The sequence below is a fragment of the Gilbertella persicaria genome (genome assembly GCF_025201335.1).
Source record: "Gilbertella persicaria strain CBS 190.32 chromosome Unknown B0P05scaffold_13, whole genome shotgun sequence".
In the NCBI taxonomy this organism is placed as follows: Eukaryota; Fungi; Mucoromycota; class Mucoromycetes; order Mucorales; family Choanephoraceae; genus Gilbertella; species Gilbertella persicaria.
In genome coordinates, this window is record NW_026251974.1 from 394,475 (window position 1) to 407,258 (window position 12,784).

General features: G+C 35.8%; 10 protein-coding genes across 10 annotated transcripts; 6 read left to right on the plus strand and 4 right to left on the minus strand.

Moving 5' to 3' along the window:
* Positions 1–57: 57 nt before the first annotated feature.
* On the plus strand, positions 58–3,153 carry B0P05DRAFT_578554 (ubiquitin elongating factor core-domain-containing protein; the record flags this gene model as incomplete). Its single annotated transcript, XM_051581866.1, has 14 exons — positions 58–86; positions 135–258; positions 301–423; positions 469–576; positions 625–726; positions 784–1,123; positions 1,164–1,321; positions 1,365–1,660; positions 1,708–1,952; positions 2,007–2,133; positions 2,178–2,322; positions 2,371–2,872; positions 2,918–3,057; positions 3,085–3,153. 14 exons carry the CDS (start codon positions 58–60, stop codon positions 3,151–3,153), a joined length of 2,508 nt encoding a protein of 835 aa, XP_051436394.1.
* Positions 3,154–3,167: 14 nt separating this feature from the next.
* Positions 3,168–3,538, minus strand: B0P05DRAFT_536241 (mitochondrial ribosomal protein L27-domain-containing protein). The gene is made up of 3 exons (XM_051577546.1): positions 3,451–3,538; positions 3,301–3,404; positions 3,168–3,256 (listed from the first exon to the last, which is right to left on the minus strand). The coding sequence occupies exons 1-3, from the start codon at positions 3,530–3,532 to the stop codon at positions 3,200–3,202; spliced, it is 243 nt and encodes an 80-aa protein (XP_051436395.1). The 5' UTR covers positions 3,533–3,538; the 3' UTR covers positions 3,168–3,199.
* Positions 3,539–3,670: 132 nt separating this feature from the next.
* B0P05DRAFT_467063 (uncharacterized protein) lies at positions 3,671–4,470 on the plus strand (the record flags this gene model as incomplete). Its single annotated transcript, XM_051574365.1, has 2 exons — positions 3,671–3,786; positions 3,831–4,470. 2 exons carry the CDS (start codon positions 3,671–3,673, stop codon positions 4,468–4,470), a joined length of 756 nt encoding a protein of 251 aa, XP_051436396.1.
* Positions 4,471–4,824: 354 nt separating this feature from the next.
* B0P05DRAFT_442426 (snRNA-activating protein complex, subunit 3) lies at positions 4,825–5,145 on the plus strand (the record flags this gene model as incomplete). The annotated part of the gene is made up of 1 exon (XM_051573769.1): positions 4,825–5,145. A coding segment is annotated over one exon (321 nt), but the record flags the coding sequence as incomplete, so codon positions are not given.
* A 386-nt stretch (positions 5,146–5,531) lies between these two features.
* On the plus strand, positions 5,532–7,291 carry B0P05DRAFT_610138 (uncharacterized protein; the record flags this gene model as incomplete). Its single annotated transcript, XM_051583382.1, has 5 exons — positions 5,532–5,931; positions 5,985–6,094; positions 6,142–6,392; positions 6,437–6,689; positions 6,734–7,291. The coding sequence occupies 5 exons, from the start codon at positions 5,532–5,534 to the stop codon at positions 6,866–6,868; spliced, it is 1,149 nt and encodes a 382-aa protein (XP_051436398.1). The 3' UTR covers positions 6,869–7,291.
* On the plus strand, positions 6,997–7,364 carry B0P05DRAFT_536249 (uncharacterized protein; the record flags this gene model as incomplete). The annotated part of the gene is made up of 1 exon (XM_051577547.1): positions 6,997–7,364. A coding segment is annotated over one exon (248 nt), but the record flags the coding sequence as incomplete, so codon positions are not given.
* B0P05DRAFT_536250 (uncharacterized protein) lies at positions 7,300–7,964 on the plus strand. The gene has a single exon (XM_051577548.1). It carries the CDS (start codon positions 7,507–7,509, stop codon positions 7,744–7,746), a length of 240 nt encoding a protein of 79 aa, XP_051436400.1. The 5' UTR covers positions 7,300–7,506; the 3' UTR covers positions 7,747–7,964.
* A 1,274-nt stretch (positions 7,965–9,238) lies between these two features.
* On the minus strand, positions 9,239–10,719 carry B0P05DRAFT_45239 (uncharacterized protein). Its single transcript, XM_051573897.1, has 4 exons — positions 10,616–10,719; positions 10,372–10,570; positions 9,796–10,293; positions 9,239–9,751 (listed from the first exon to the last, which is right to left on the minus strand). The coding sequence occupies exons 1-4, from the start codon at positions 10,637–10,639 to the stop codon at positions 9,639–9,641; spliced, it is 834 nt and encodes a 277-aa protein (XP_051436401.1). The 5' UTR covers positions 10,640–10,719; the 3' UTR covers positions 9,239–9,638.
* Positions 10,720–10,821: 102 nt separating this feature from the next.
* B0P05DRAFT_536254 (uncharacterized protein) lies at positions 10,822–11,743 on the minus strand. The gene has a single exon (XM_051577549.1). It carries the CDS (start codon positions 11,710–11,712, stop codon positions 10,993–10,995), a length of 720 nt encoding a protein of 239 aa, XP_051436402.1. The 5' UTR covers positions 11,713–11,743; the 3' UTR covers positions 10,822–10,992.
* A 99-nt stretch (positions 11,744–11,842) lies between these two features.
* B0P05DRAFT_467046 (uncharacterized protein) lies at positions 11,843–12,361 on the minus strand (the record flags this gene model as incomplete). Its single annotated transcript, XM_051574364.1, has 1 exon — positions 11,843–12,361. A coding segment is annotated over one exon (519 nt), but the record flags the coding sequence as incomplete, so codon positions are not given.
* Between the last annotated feature and the right edge of the window lie 423 nt (positions 12,362–12,784).

The following is a 12,784-nucleotide window of genomic DNA, read 5'->3' on the forward strand; positions in this document are numbered from 1 at the left end:
AATGTGTTGGATAATGTCAAGGCTCTCATTGTTTCTTATTCTGGCCTTGTCCTTCAAATGCCTGACATGTTTCCTCAGTTGCAAATGTAAGCATAATCACTTTACATTAGGTGTTGATCCCCCCCCTTTTTTAGTGGTCTATTGGGTCCTCTTCAGCTTGTGTCTCGACTTACATCTCAACCTGATACAAGTGAAGGACTGCCTTCAGAATACTTGGTTGAACTTGTGAATCGCTTCCATGATGATGGCTTAGATAATGTAAGCATACAATTTTATTGATAATGGCTTATTCTTTTATAGATTCTTGGTCCTGCCATGGTTGCCATTTCAAGCCAAGTTCGTACGCAAGACATCTTGGGCGAATACAAGACAGCTATTCAATCATTCACTTATTTATCTGAAAACAAATCTATTGCAGCTATGGTAATTGATTTCGTAAATACACAGTGGATGACTTACTCGAAAAAGCTTGCAACATTAGATGAATTCAATCCTACAAACGCTTCAGCCAAGAATATAGAAGATGTATCATTGCTTGGTCCTTTCTTTAAGCTCAGTGCTTATCCTGATAGTTCTGTAAGTCAGGTGCATTCTATCGATACGTATTGACACTTGTGTTTATAGTCCAAAGTGATTGATTCTTACTTTCAAAATTCAGAAAATAGAAATTTAGGTGATTTGAATTCATGCAAAAATGGTCTTCGAGGCAGTGTTCAAAATATTCAGGTAAGGAGAAAAGAGATAGATACAAAAAGAAAAAAAAATAACTAAGGCCATGTATAGAGAGCCATGTTTGGTATTTGTAACTCGATTGTCAGAGCAGACGCAGGCTCAAGAAATCAACTATTGTCCTATTTTGGACACATTATCAAGCTGAATGAAAAGAGAGCACAAATGCAAGTTGATACTCAGACAGTATCTTCTGATGGATTTATGCAAAATATTGCAGCAGTTCTCTTGACTTTCTGTGATCCATTTTTGGATGTACGTGCATCCAAGATTGACAAGATCGATCCTACTTTCTTCCGTACTAGCAAGCGATTGGATGTATCGGAAGATACCAAAATCAATGCCACAAAAGAACAATCAGATGCTTATTATAGCCAAGTACAAGAACTCAAGAGTAAGTAGGTGTTTCTGGAAGTATATGCTTATTGTATTAGATCATAACTTTATTACCGAGACATTTTTCATGACATTGGCATTTATGCACTATGGTCCTATTCGTGCCTTTGTCAATTTCAATGAATTCATTCGTGAATATACTGAAACGAGAAAGCAAACTGAAAGAGCCCAACAAGATGCTATCCGTACAGCCAATGTAAGCCAACTTCTCATTGTGTTGTACTCATTTTTTCTGATAGACTCCTCAAGGTGTCATGAGTGATTTTGTTGCTAAACGAATGAAGGCTAAATTGGACCAAATGGCATCTTTCCGTTTAGCTTATGAAACGATGCTATTAGATCCTGTCTTTTTAACAGAAGCCTTGCGATTTTATGATCTAGTCATGGCTTGGTTAGTTCGTATTGTAGATCCCATGCACCAACATCCTTGGAAAAAGGTCCAATTGCCTATACCTAAACAAGTTCCTGACGTGTTTGCGATGTTGCCTGAATGGATCATTGAAGATATCGTAGAAATCTTTATTTTTATTGGAAAGTGAGTAACATTGTACCGTATGATGTGTAGCTCACAGTCAATAATAGGTATGGTTATGAAACAAATGTGATGAGAGAACATCCTCATGATGAACTTGTCACTTTTATCATTACTTTCTTGAGAAATGCAAATTATGTCAAGAATCCTTATTTAAAGGCTAAACTAGTAGAAATCTTGTTCTTCTTTACTTATCCTATTGCAAGGGGTGTACCTGGTGAATTAGAGAATATTCTCAACTCGCATCCTTTGGCATTACAACATTTGGTGCCTTCTTTAATGAACTTTTATGTTGGTAAGTATAACAAAAAAAAAAAAGAAAGGGAATTCGGTCATTAACCATAAACAGAGGTTGAACAAACGGGTGCTAGTTCTCAGTTCTATGACAAGTTCAACATTCGTTATAACATCAGTCACATCATGAAGACAATTTGGAGTCATCCTGCTCATCGAGCCAAATTAAGAGAAGAAAGCCAGTAAGTATCCTAGCTTATCAAGAATGACAAATAACCACCTATAGGAATTCTGGCAATTTTACTCGTTTTGTCAACATGTTGATGAGTGATGTGACTTACCTTATGGACGAGAGTCTAAGCAAACTTACTGAAATCCATCAAATCCAATTAGAAATGAGTGATCAAGCAACATGGGAAGCTCAGACACCTGTAAGAAACATAAAGTATCAGTCTATCCTTAAACTCACATCTGAATAGCAACATCGTCAAGAACGAGAAGGAAGTTTACCTTCACTTGAAAGACAAGCACAATCGTATGTTGCCCTTGGGAATGAAACAGTCCATATGCTCAAGTACATGTCATCCGAAGTTGTTCAACCTTTCTTGGTCAATGAAATTGTAGATCGTTTAGCTGCCATGTTGGATTACAACCTTGTTCAACTGGTTGGACCCAAATGCACAGAACTCAAAGTGTCCCATCCCGAGAAATATCATTTCCAACCACGAAAACTCTTGTCAGAAATCATTGACATTTATCTCAACTTGAATTCAGATGTCTTTGTTCAGGCTGTGGCTCGAGATGGTCGATCTTACCGTAAAGAATATTTTTCTAAGGCAGCTTCTATTTTGCAGAAACACAACATCAAATCTGTGGATGACATTCATGCACTTGAAAAGTTTGTCCATCGTGTCGAATTGGCTATTCAAAGCGGAGTTGAAGAAGAAGAGGAATTGGGTGAAGTGCCTGATGAATTCTTAGGTAAGTGCTACTTGGTATATTGTTTGTTGCTTATCCTCTCCATAGATCCAATCTTCTTTACATTGATGGAAGATCCTGTTCTTTTGCCTACGTCCAGTGTCATTGTTGATCGTAGTACGATTACTGCTCATTTGCTGGGTGACACACGAGATCCATTTAATCGCAAACCATTGTCTATGGATATGGTTCAACCTGCTACTGAATTGAAACAGAAAATTGCTGACTGGAAAGCAGATCAAAAGAGTAAAAAAACGTTGCAAGCTATGGATATATCCCCATAAATAAATAAAAAGCATTACTATACACAGTTCTTTTTTTTTATTATTTCTAATGGTTTGTCTTTTTGGGTAAAATGGGTGTCTTGCGAGAAACATAAGGTCCAAGCTAAAAGAGAAATAAGTTTCAACTGTATAACAAGAATGACTTACAGAAAAGTTTTCGAGATCAGGAACAACAAAGGTTCTGACCTTATTCCAGTCAACCAAGTAACCGCCGTTCTTGGTGTGTCTACCCATAGCACCAGAACCAGTACCTAACATGGTATGAATATCAATCAAACATAATAGCCAACTATATACCTTTATAATAGTTGTGTCCTTTCTTTGCTGTTAATTGTAAGCGACTAGCACCTCTTGGCATAGACTTGATAACACCAAACATACTGATAGAAGAATGAAAAAAGAAAAAGAAAAAAAAAAAGTGACAGGGTAGCTGATATTGAACCGTCGTGACGGTGCTTTTATTTTTTTCTTTTTTAAGCATGAAAAAGCTAAACCAAGGTGCATTCCTCCTTTATCCATGACAGTCAAGCCAAGCACGCTCAAAGACGAATTCAATCGACTTTTTCAAAAACACCATGCCTTAGAAACTGACCCTGGATTTATAAGCAAAAAACAAAAATTAAAGCAATTGAAGTAAGTAAAACCAACCAAGAATATGCATGACTGATTGACTATAGATTAAAGCCACGGCACGATCTCAACACACTCTCCGAGATCTTTCAAGATCCTGAACTTGTCTCTCGCATATCTCAAGAAGCACATGAGATACTGCGTCTCAGTAGCACACGCGCTCCTCGTATTCGTCAAGAACAGGATATCATTATTCATAGAAAACCTCAAGCAAAAGATGTCTATCGGCGCACAGTGATTGATGATGAAGTGGCCAATATGTACAATACAGTCGAGAACAGCATTCGACAAGAAGACGAATATATCAACCCAATTGCACCTAAACAAAGAAAATACCTTGCGCATGAAAAAGAATGGCAATTGACACCGACGGAAGAGACAATTGTACCATCAACATCGCCTGTTGAACCTGCAATGAATACCATGCATGAATCATTTCCTATAGCGTTACCATCGATACCAGCAGCTACTATTGATTTAGATACGAATGCGTCAATAGAACACAATGCTGAACTTAACAACATGTTTGATACAGTAGCACAACAAATGAGTCAAAGTCCACTAAAGACAGTGGGACCCAAACACCTTTATACTTATTTACCGAGACAATGTGATTCTTTTGCTTATAATTATGTTAAAGAAGATGTAAGTCTGTACAGGAAAGGTATGTGCATTCACACTGTATAGTTTACTCCAGCAGAAAAGCATAATCAAGTGAATACACCATTTGAAGATACATTGATTACAATCATTGTCCATAAATCACAAAGGCCTTCAGTCAAATATCAAGAGATTGAAATACTAGGAAGACAGCCATTGACAGACATACGAGATGCTGTCTTTTGTCTCTCTGATTTTACAAATAACCGAGACAAAAGCAGCGCAAAACCGGATGGTGAGATACTCAACACACCTCAAAAAAAGACAAGTCCATGCATGATTTATATGGACCATGTTTTCTATATCGATACCCGCTATACAGGTCATCCCTTAGATCTTTACCCAACATGGATTGAGTCATGGCTTACGAAAAAAAAAGTCAATCGACAGCAATTTGAGTATACAACACAACCCATGCAGGATACGACACTTGGCAATATGTCTCTTATACTCAACAAGCCTATTGCTTTCATCCATCAAGGTGATTGTGAGCACATGATCTTGATTCCTGATGTGCGTCTATTAGCACCTAATGAATACAAATCTATCACTGAGTTTCCTCGAACAACGCATAATTTCACTTATATTCGCTACAAATGTTCCATGTGCTCTGTTTATCCTGCCACAAAAATCACAATGAATGATATTGTCAGTGGATTCTCACCTTGTTATTTCTGTGATGACTGCTTTGCATCTTTTCATCCAAATGATGGTGTAGTTGCTATTGAATATAAAGGACATCCTGGTGGAGATCATTATCGATATCAACAGCAAATGGCTAAAAAGAAACAATAAATTGTGACTATTTCTGTCTTATTTTTATTTCTTTTTTCGTTTTTTTTTTTTATTTATTTTTAGAAAAAATATGATTGACAAGACAAAAGGAACAGGTAAAGACAACTTGGTTGACTTTATTTAATGCATGGATTAGTTGTGCATGACAAAAAATACGAGAAATTCATGACTTGGCTTCATGAGAATCACTTTCCTGAGACAAAACTAGCTTTAGCCAATTTTGCGAGTAAGCTTCAATGCCATCAAATGATATGCCTATCTCATTCTGTTTCTTGTTAGATACGGGTCGAGGTATGATGGCTACCGAGGATATTGCAGCTGGTCAAGTGATCGTATCAGTTCCTCGTCGCTTTTTGATCACAAACGATAGTCTGTCCAAGATCTATGGCGCTACTAACGCTCTTAGTTCGCATGAACTTTTAGCACTTCACCTTGTTTTGTTACGTCAAGAAAAGGAGTCATGGTGGAAACCTTACATTGATCTCTTGCCTATTCATTTTAATACAATGCCTGTCAAATATGCACAAGTCTTAGTGGATCATTTACCTGACGCACTTAAGCAAGACACATTACAACAAAAACAAAATATACAGCAGGATTATGTCTCTTGCGTTCAATTCCTGAGGACATTGCCTGAACCATTGGCTAGTCAGACCATTGATCCAGACGATTTTGAATGGGCTTGGCTATGTGGTAAGTGAGAGGATGTAAAATATACATACATATATACTTATAGTAGTGTCTAGTGAATACACGTTGCATTCATATGAGCACGATCAATCATACAGTCAATAAAGGCGGCAACATTGCATTAGCACCTATGCTAGATTTTCTGAATCATACAACAGAAGCCAAGGTTTGGATGTCGGTAGTCCTAGGCTATTTTCTAATGATTCGCTCTAGATCGAAAGTGGTTTCAATACACGTACACAATGCTTTGAAATCAAGACATTAACACCTTATGCTAAAGGAGAACAAGTGTTTATTAATTATGGACCTCATGACAATTTTGCTATTTTAAAGGAATATGGGTTTGTGTTGTCTCAAAATATATACAATTATGTTTCGTTGGATAACGAAGTCTGGCAATTATATTCAGAAGTCGAGTCAAATCGTGGACTAGAGATCAAGAAACACATCTTGGAAGGAGCTGGGTAAGTTCTAAAGAAGTGTGTCAAGTAAACTCATGTGTAACTAGATACTCTGGAGATTATTCCATCAAATCAGATGAAATTTCATTTCGTTTATTAACCGCTTTAAGACTGTTGGCTATTCCAGGCACAACACAATCTGGATTTGATCGTAAAGTGATGGACTGGCATGATGTTGTGATGGGACAGACAGACATGATCAGTCCAGAAAATGAACGTAAAGCCTTGTTGATGCTGCAATCCATTTGTGAGAAAGCAGGTGAAAAAGCAAACTATGAAAACACCATTTTAAATGTAAGAGTCGTGATTTTACTCTTTATAACTCATACTTTATATACGTATAGCATTTTACTGAAAAATACCCAGAAGCTGAATATCATCCATTTGCTCTTTATTTTCTACGACAAGTTTGGAAGGAATCAAGCGATATTATCAACGATACATTGATCTCTTTGAAAGAGAAGTTAGCAGCATTGTAAATACTCAGTAGAGTGCATCCTTTTTTGTGGATCAAAGGGGCGATAATATGCATAAGACATCATTTGAAAGAAGTATAAATCTCCTTGTTTATTTTAAATAAAACATCCTTTTCTTTCTCTTTTGTTCATCATGCGTTGTTTGGTTCTTGTCTCTTTTGCCATCTTTGGGCTTGTTGTCAACGCTTCTTTTGCTCTAGAAAACCATCTTGGATTAAATCAAGGGGTCTATGCTGTTAAAAGGCACGTTCGTTCTTCACCGCAATACCATCGGATGCGCCCTGAAAAATTACCACTTCGAAAAGGGCCTCGTAGGCAGTCTCCTTGTAAAAAAGTGCCACATAAAGGTAGAAAACGAAACTCAAAATGGAAAATTTAGTGTCAATCAAAGCCATTTCTAAACTGTGGATTGTATAAATTTGTTGTAAACTTTTTTATTATTATTATTATTATTATTATTATTATTATTATTATTATTATTATTATTATTATTATTATTTTACAGCAGAAAACAACTTGCTGTTCCTGAAAAAAAAGAAGAAAAAATAGGGGTTCAAAAGACACAAACACTGCTGTGTAACTTAATACCAGTTTATCGCTTTGGAGGTCTGGGTGTATCAGGACGTTGAGGAGGGAGAGACATGATGGCTAGTATGTTGGTTAAAAAGAAAGATGTGATAGTTGCTTATTTATTTCTTTCCCCCCTCAAAATGTCGTCAAAAGGAATGCTATTATTGTTTGTAATACGAACAAAAAATAAGAAACCACTTTATATCAATACAGTAGTTGAACATAAAAAAAAAAGCCTTTGTTTGAGTATATACATATTTCAACTCTTTTTTTTTCAATTTCACTACTGGTTACAAAGGGTCTCATCTTAATTATGTAGGGCTAATTCATATTTATTTGGAAAGTATTGATTTATTGATTGTAATGTTAAATAAGTACCTACCTGTGGATGAAATAAAGTGTCACATAAATTGAGTAACCTGATCTGCAATCCAGACTTGACATTTGTAACACACAGTCAGCTATTTTAGTCAATTGAGCTAATGAGTTACAACTTGAAAATATCCTATGTGTTTACACAGAAACAAAAAAAAAAAAAAAAAAAAAAAAAAAAAAAGAAAAGAAAAAAAGAAGAAGGAGTGATGTATCTCCTTGCTAATTGTATGATGCTTTAAATACTGTACCAAGTAAGTAACTTGGTTGGAACAAGAAGGTATCTTGTATTTTTATTCCAAGCCTCATACAATTAGCAAAATGTCGATGGATTGAAACTAGAGCATTATTTCTTACTAGTCATCTTATTTTGTCTTTATGTTTCGACATTACATTTGTGTCAAACATGGTCACTTTTTATGTTACCTTCACTTTAGAAAACAGCGCAGACAAATCCTTGAGAACAACAAAAAAGACTATTTATGTTAACAACTAGTAAAGATAAACAAATGCATCTTTGTGTATGTTGATCAGATTGATATCAGCCAAAAACAAGAGCAAAGATATCTGTATAATATTAATCTACACAAATGGAGTTTCTTTCTTTGCGCAGCCAAGCCTTTAATAGGCATATTTCGTCATTCTCTTTGAAACTTGAGTATCTTAGTTGGATGAACATTCAGTTCTTTTTAGTAACAAAGTTTATTTACTATATATTTTTTTTTTTTGACGGTACAAACAAGGTTTAATTGATAGTTACACATACTAAATATTTGACATTTGAAATTCTCAATCTACTTTGCTTATAGACAAAAAGTAAACATGGCTCTATGAAAAGCTCCACTTTTTCTTTTATTTTTATTTTCATTTTTATCTTTTTAACAATGGCCATCACCAGCTGATTGTTGTTTCTGGAAAAGATGACAAAGTATGGCTTGTGAGCTAAGCATTAGGTAGTTAGAAGGCATGACGATATGTGTAACAGACATACAAGAAATTACCACTTTGGAGGTCTAGGTGTATCAGGACGTGGAGGGCGTTGAGGAGGACGAGGCATGATGATAGAGTATGAAAGAACAAGATAAACCTTGGCTTATATATATATACTCTTTATCAAATGTGGTCAACAAGGAAAATGTCATTGTTATTTGTAGTACAAGAAAGAAACCATTCAGTTCTATATTTATATGTTTGACAACTCGAACACAAAGAAGCCAGTTATTCCTTTGGAATCATCAAAGTGTGCTTATTATATATGGGCTAAGACTGAATGACGATGTGTGTAACAGACGTGTTCTTTTATAAAAGCTTGTCATTGTTATTTGTAGTACAGATTCCCTGATAGACAAGCACAGATCATATTTTCTTCTCAACAGAGATTCAAAGAAGGAAGTCTGTTTATAGTTGAATAATAAGCTTTTCTTTTCTTTTTTTTTTTTTTTATTGTCTCATCAAAATTTATTTCAAAGTTGAATGTCCGTTATTTGAAGTATATTCGTCATGTTAGGATAAGTAGATAGACGAATATGTCAAATAAAAATAAAAAATCATAAGAAAAGAATGCACGTGCATACTTGACCTGATTTGACGTTCAAATGACGGTTTTATATTATCTAATGCAAAGTAACAAAATAGAAAAAGAGAAGGGTCACATGGCTTCTTTAGGAAATGGAAAGTATGTATGGAAATAAAGAATTGGGGTAAATCATACTATAAGATGCACCAGGCAATAAGAAACAATAATAATAATAATAACAATAATAATAATAATACACTATATATATATAACATTCTCTCTCTCTCTCTCTCTCTCTCTCTCTCTCTCTTTTTTTTATCTTCTTTTGATATAGTTAGGAAGTGTCATTCTTTTGGGTGGTGGGTATTTGGCTGAAAAGATATCAGAAGCTGATCTTTTTCGAAGTCGTCGATCATGGTACACATCATCTAAAAAGAATGTAAGAGAGAGTAATATAATTTCAACCACTTACCAAAAGTATGTTTATCATAAGACATCATGTCTAATTCATGAGATGATGATTCAAGCAAGTGTTGCTCTTTTTCTTCTTCTTCTTGTTCTAACATGGGCTGCAAAATGCGTCTTCTTGCATTAATAAACCAGTTACTAATCTGATTCAAATTTAAATTTGTTTCAGCTGCCAAAGCTGCTTTTTCCTCTTCGGTTGGATACGGGTGTTTCTTATGTCGTGAGAGCCAATCACGTAGGATGGCTGTCACAGCTTTTGGCAGATTCCCACGTCGGCGTTTATTTGTGGATGAGTTGGATGCGTTGGAGATAGTAGATGATGTAGAAGCTCGTTTTTCATTATTCATCTTCATCGTTGATTGATGAACATGGCTTGATGTAGTCATGTTCTTATGAGGATGATGTGTACGAAGGCGTAGGCCCTCTAAAGGTGGTGGTGGCGAATAGCTTTTGATATGAGGTGGACTAGGTGAAGAGACTAATGAAGGTACAGGCGAATGATCTAATGATTCAGGATGATCTATGCTGGATGAGTTAGCGCACAGACAAACAAAAGATAAAGTAAAATAAAATAAATTACCTCTTGTCCAAGTAATGATATCAAGCCAATATCGACCATTTGTTTCAAGCATTTCTTGAATCCTCTTCTTATGAACATCTAAATGACGTCCATAAGAAGGGTCACCATAAGGAATATGAACATGCTCCAAGTCACCTGATCCAGACTTTACATACTCATAGTCATGAAATAAGATAATAGGACTGAATGTACGTAATTTCTATTTCCCTTGTCATCAGTAATGTATGATAAACAGTTGCTTTACCTTTTTTTCAATAGTAAACGACATGATGAGCAACCGAGATGACAAGATGAAGAAAAAAAAAAGGAGATGAGGGAAAAAAAGAAAGAAAAAATGAACTTATTTTGACAAGCGGAGAGAAAGAGGAGAGAGAAAAAAAGAGAGGGGGTTATTTATAAAGAATAAAAATAAGGTTAGTCTGTGATTGGTTCCATAAAATAGATTTAATGCTTGAATTCAAAAAGTAGAGCGTGACGACAAAAGTGTACGACAACATGATTTTATCATTTCTTATTACGCTATGGCCATAATCAAATTCACTTTAGTCATTTTAGAACGTGTCTATCAGTCAGTTGACATGTAGGTAACACTATCACTTTCTTTATTCAGGGGCAGGGCATTTAAAGACCCATAACTTCTCTAAGTTGTTGCTTTCTTTGTTCAATTTCAGTCTGAACAGAGCTTGTGCTGTGCATTAATTCATCAAAAGAGGCATGGAAGGATCGACCTTCTGAACTCATCACAGCATCAACGCGAGCATCTAAATTATCAAGTGTCACAAAAGAATCTGTGGCTGCATACAATTTCAACAATTGTTTGCGTCGAATGGCACGTTGTGTCTCTTGCAATGCTACACGGTTTTCTTCACGTCTAGCATGTCTATCCAATCGACTTTGTTCTTGAGTGGCCTTTAAATCTAACATGTCAACCACTTCTTGTTCATGTTCTTGTTGTTGCTTTTTTTCTGCTTCTAAGGTCTGCTTTACTGTCTGTGCTTTTTTTTCTGCCATGGCTAATTTTTCATCAGATCGTAGTTGCTTTTGTCCCTGCTTCTCTAATAATTCATGTGCATACTTGTGGCGTGTGGATTTTAATGCTTGGCGGTATAACTTCTTGGGGCTTTCTGTCTTGATATCGCGGGATTTGCCTTCCAGGTGAGAAGTGAGTGAATGGCCAATCACTCTACGTTTCATAACCACCTTGGGTTCTTCACGAGCACCTTCTGGGGCTTCAAATCCAGGTGCATATCCCTTACGTCCAGGTACGTATTGTGTTGATACACATCGAGCAAAAGGTGTGTTGGGTAATCGAATACGAGAAATACGAAGAAGGTTAGACATAGTGATAGCAAGAGAAAAAAAAAATAAAAGGAAATCCTTGTTTCCCGACAAGGGTGAGATGGATTTTTTTTAAAAAGGTGAAAAGCAGTCCGTCTCAAGTCACACATGGAATTGAATGCAACCTTTATTATTAGATAGCAACTACTTCAACATAAAATCTGGTATCGTCTTTCAGGTATTTAGGATCACTTGCTAATTGATCATGGATCCATTGGATAGCATCCTTATAGTTTTGAATGTCTTGAGTATAAGGGTTGTTGAGACCAGATTCACCATTTCTGTGTCCACCAAACCATTTGTCAGCACCATAGAATGCCTGAGATTCTTGTCTGGCTTTAATGTCTTGAGCAAGCTTCTTGTTCAAGACAGCTCCCTTGTTATAGTCCTTGGTCTGATATTTCTTGAATTGAGAGGTAGAGGTGCGAAGCATAAACCAGTTTTGTTTAAAGATACCAAAATTAGCAGAATCAAAAGATTTGTTATCACCATAGGCATAATCAGCCTTCATATGGTCACTTTCTAACATGGCAATAGCGAGATCATAGATGCCACCACCATTTTTGAGAACCTGTTGCTTACGAGCTCCGAGACCAGGCACAGTATAACTGCCTCTTACCGTTCGTAGGAGCAGCAGAGACAACGAGAAGAAGGAAGGAAATGAAAAGCAAATAGAACCCTTTGGTTTGTATCATTGTGGTATTGATATAGACAAGAAGAAACTGATGATATATGTATATCCTTTTTGCTGCTTTTTTTTTTTGTCAGAATATCATTCTTGGTAGTACGATATAAATTATAATTTATCAAAAAAGAACGTGTTGGATGTCAGAATCAAACACAATTTAAATCATTGAAAACAACAAGGCTTGAATAGTATATGAATATCTGATCTATAGGTGTGTTTAATCAAAATGGCAATGGGCATAAATGCCAAACTTTTGATTATCAAAAAACTATTTGAATAGGAGCTTTAGGATGTTGACTTTTTCTTTAAAAATCGATGTCAAATTCACTCAAAGATAAGCTAAAATTAGGCACAAATGATTTTATCGAATACAGAAATACAGGGATT

Bases quoted from the DNA above. Each gene is read 5' to 3' on its own strand.
- B0P05DRAFT_536241 (XM_051577546.1), bottom strand. From the start codon at position 3,532: ATGTTTGGTGTTATCAAGTCTATGCCAAGAGGTGCTAGTCGCTTACAA. The intron at 3,405-3,450 runs GTATATAGTTGG...ATACCATGTTAG, and splicing joins AGGACACAACTATTATAAAG to GTACTGGTTCTGGTGCTATG. The intron at 3,257-3,300 runs GTAAGTCATTCT...TTTCTCTTTTAG, and splicing joins CTGATCTCGAAAACTTTTCT to CTTGGACCTTATGTTTCTCG.
- B0P05DRAFT_536250 (XM_051577548.1), top strand. From the start codon at position 7,507: ATGATGGCTAGTATGTTGGTTAAAAAGAAAGATGTGATAGTTGCTTAT.
- B0P05DRAFT_45239 (XM_051573897.1), bottom strand. From the start codon at position 10,639: ATGTCGTTTACTATTGAAAAAAAG. The intron at 10,571-10,615 runs GTAAAGCAACTG...CAAGGGAAATAG, and splicing joins CGTTTACTATTGAAAAAAAG to AAATTACGTACATTCAGTCC. The intron at 9,752-9,795 runs GTAAGTGGTTGA...CATTCTTTTTAG, and splicing joins TTATGATAAACATACTTTTG to ATGATGTGTACCATGATCGA.
- B0P05DRAFT_536254 (XM_051577549.1), bottom strand. From the start codon at position 11,712: ATGTCTAACCTTCTTCGTATTTCTCGTATTCGATTACCCAACACACCT.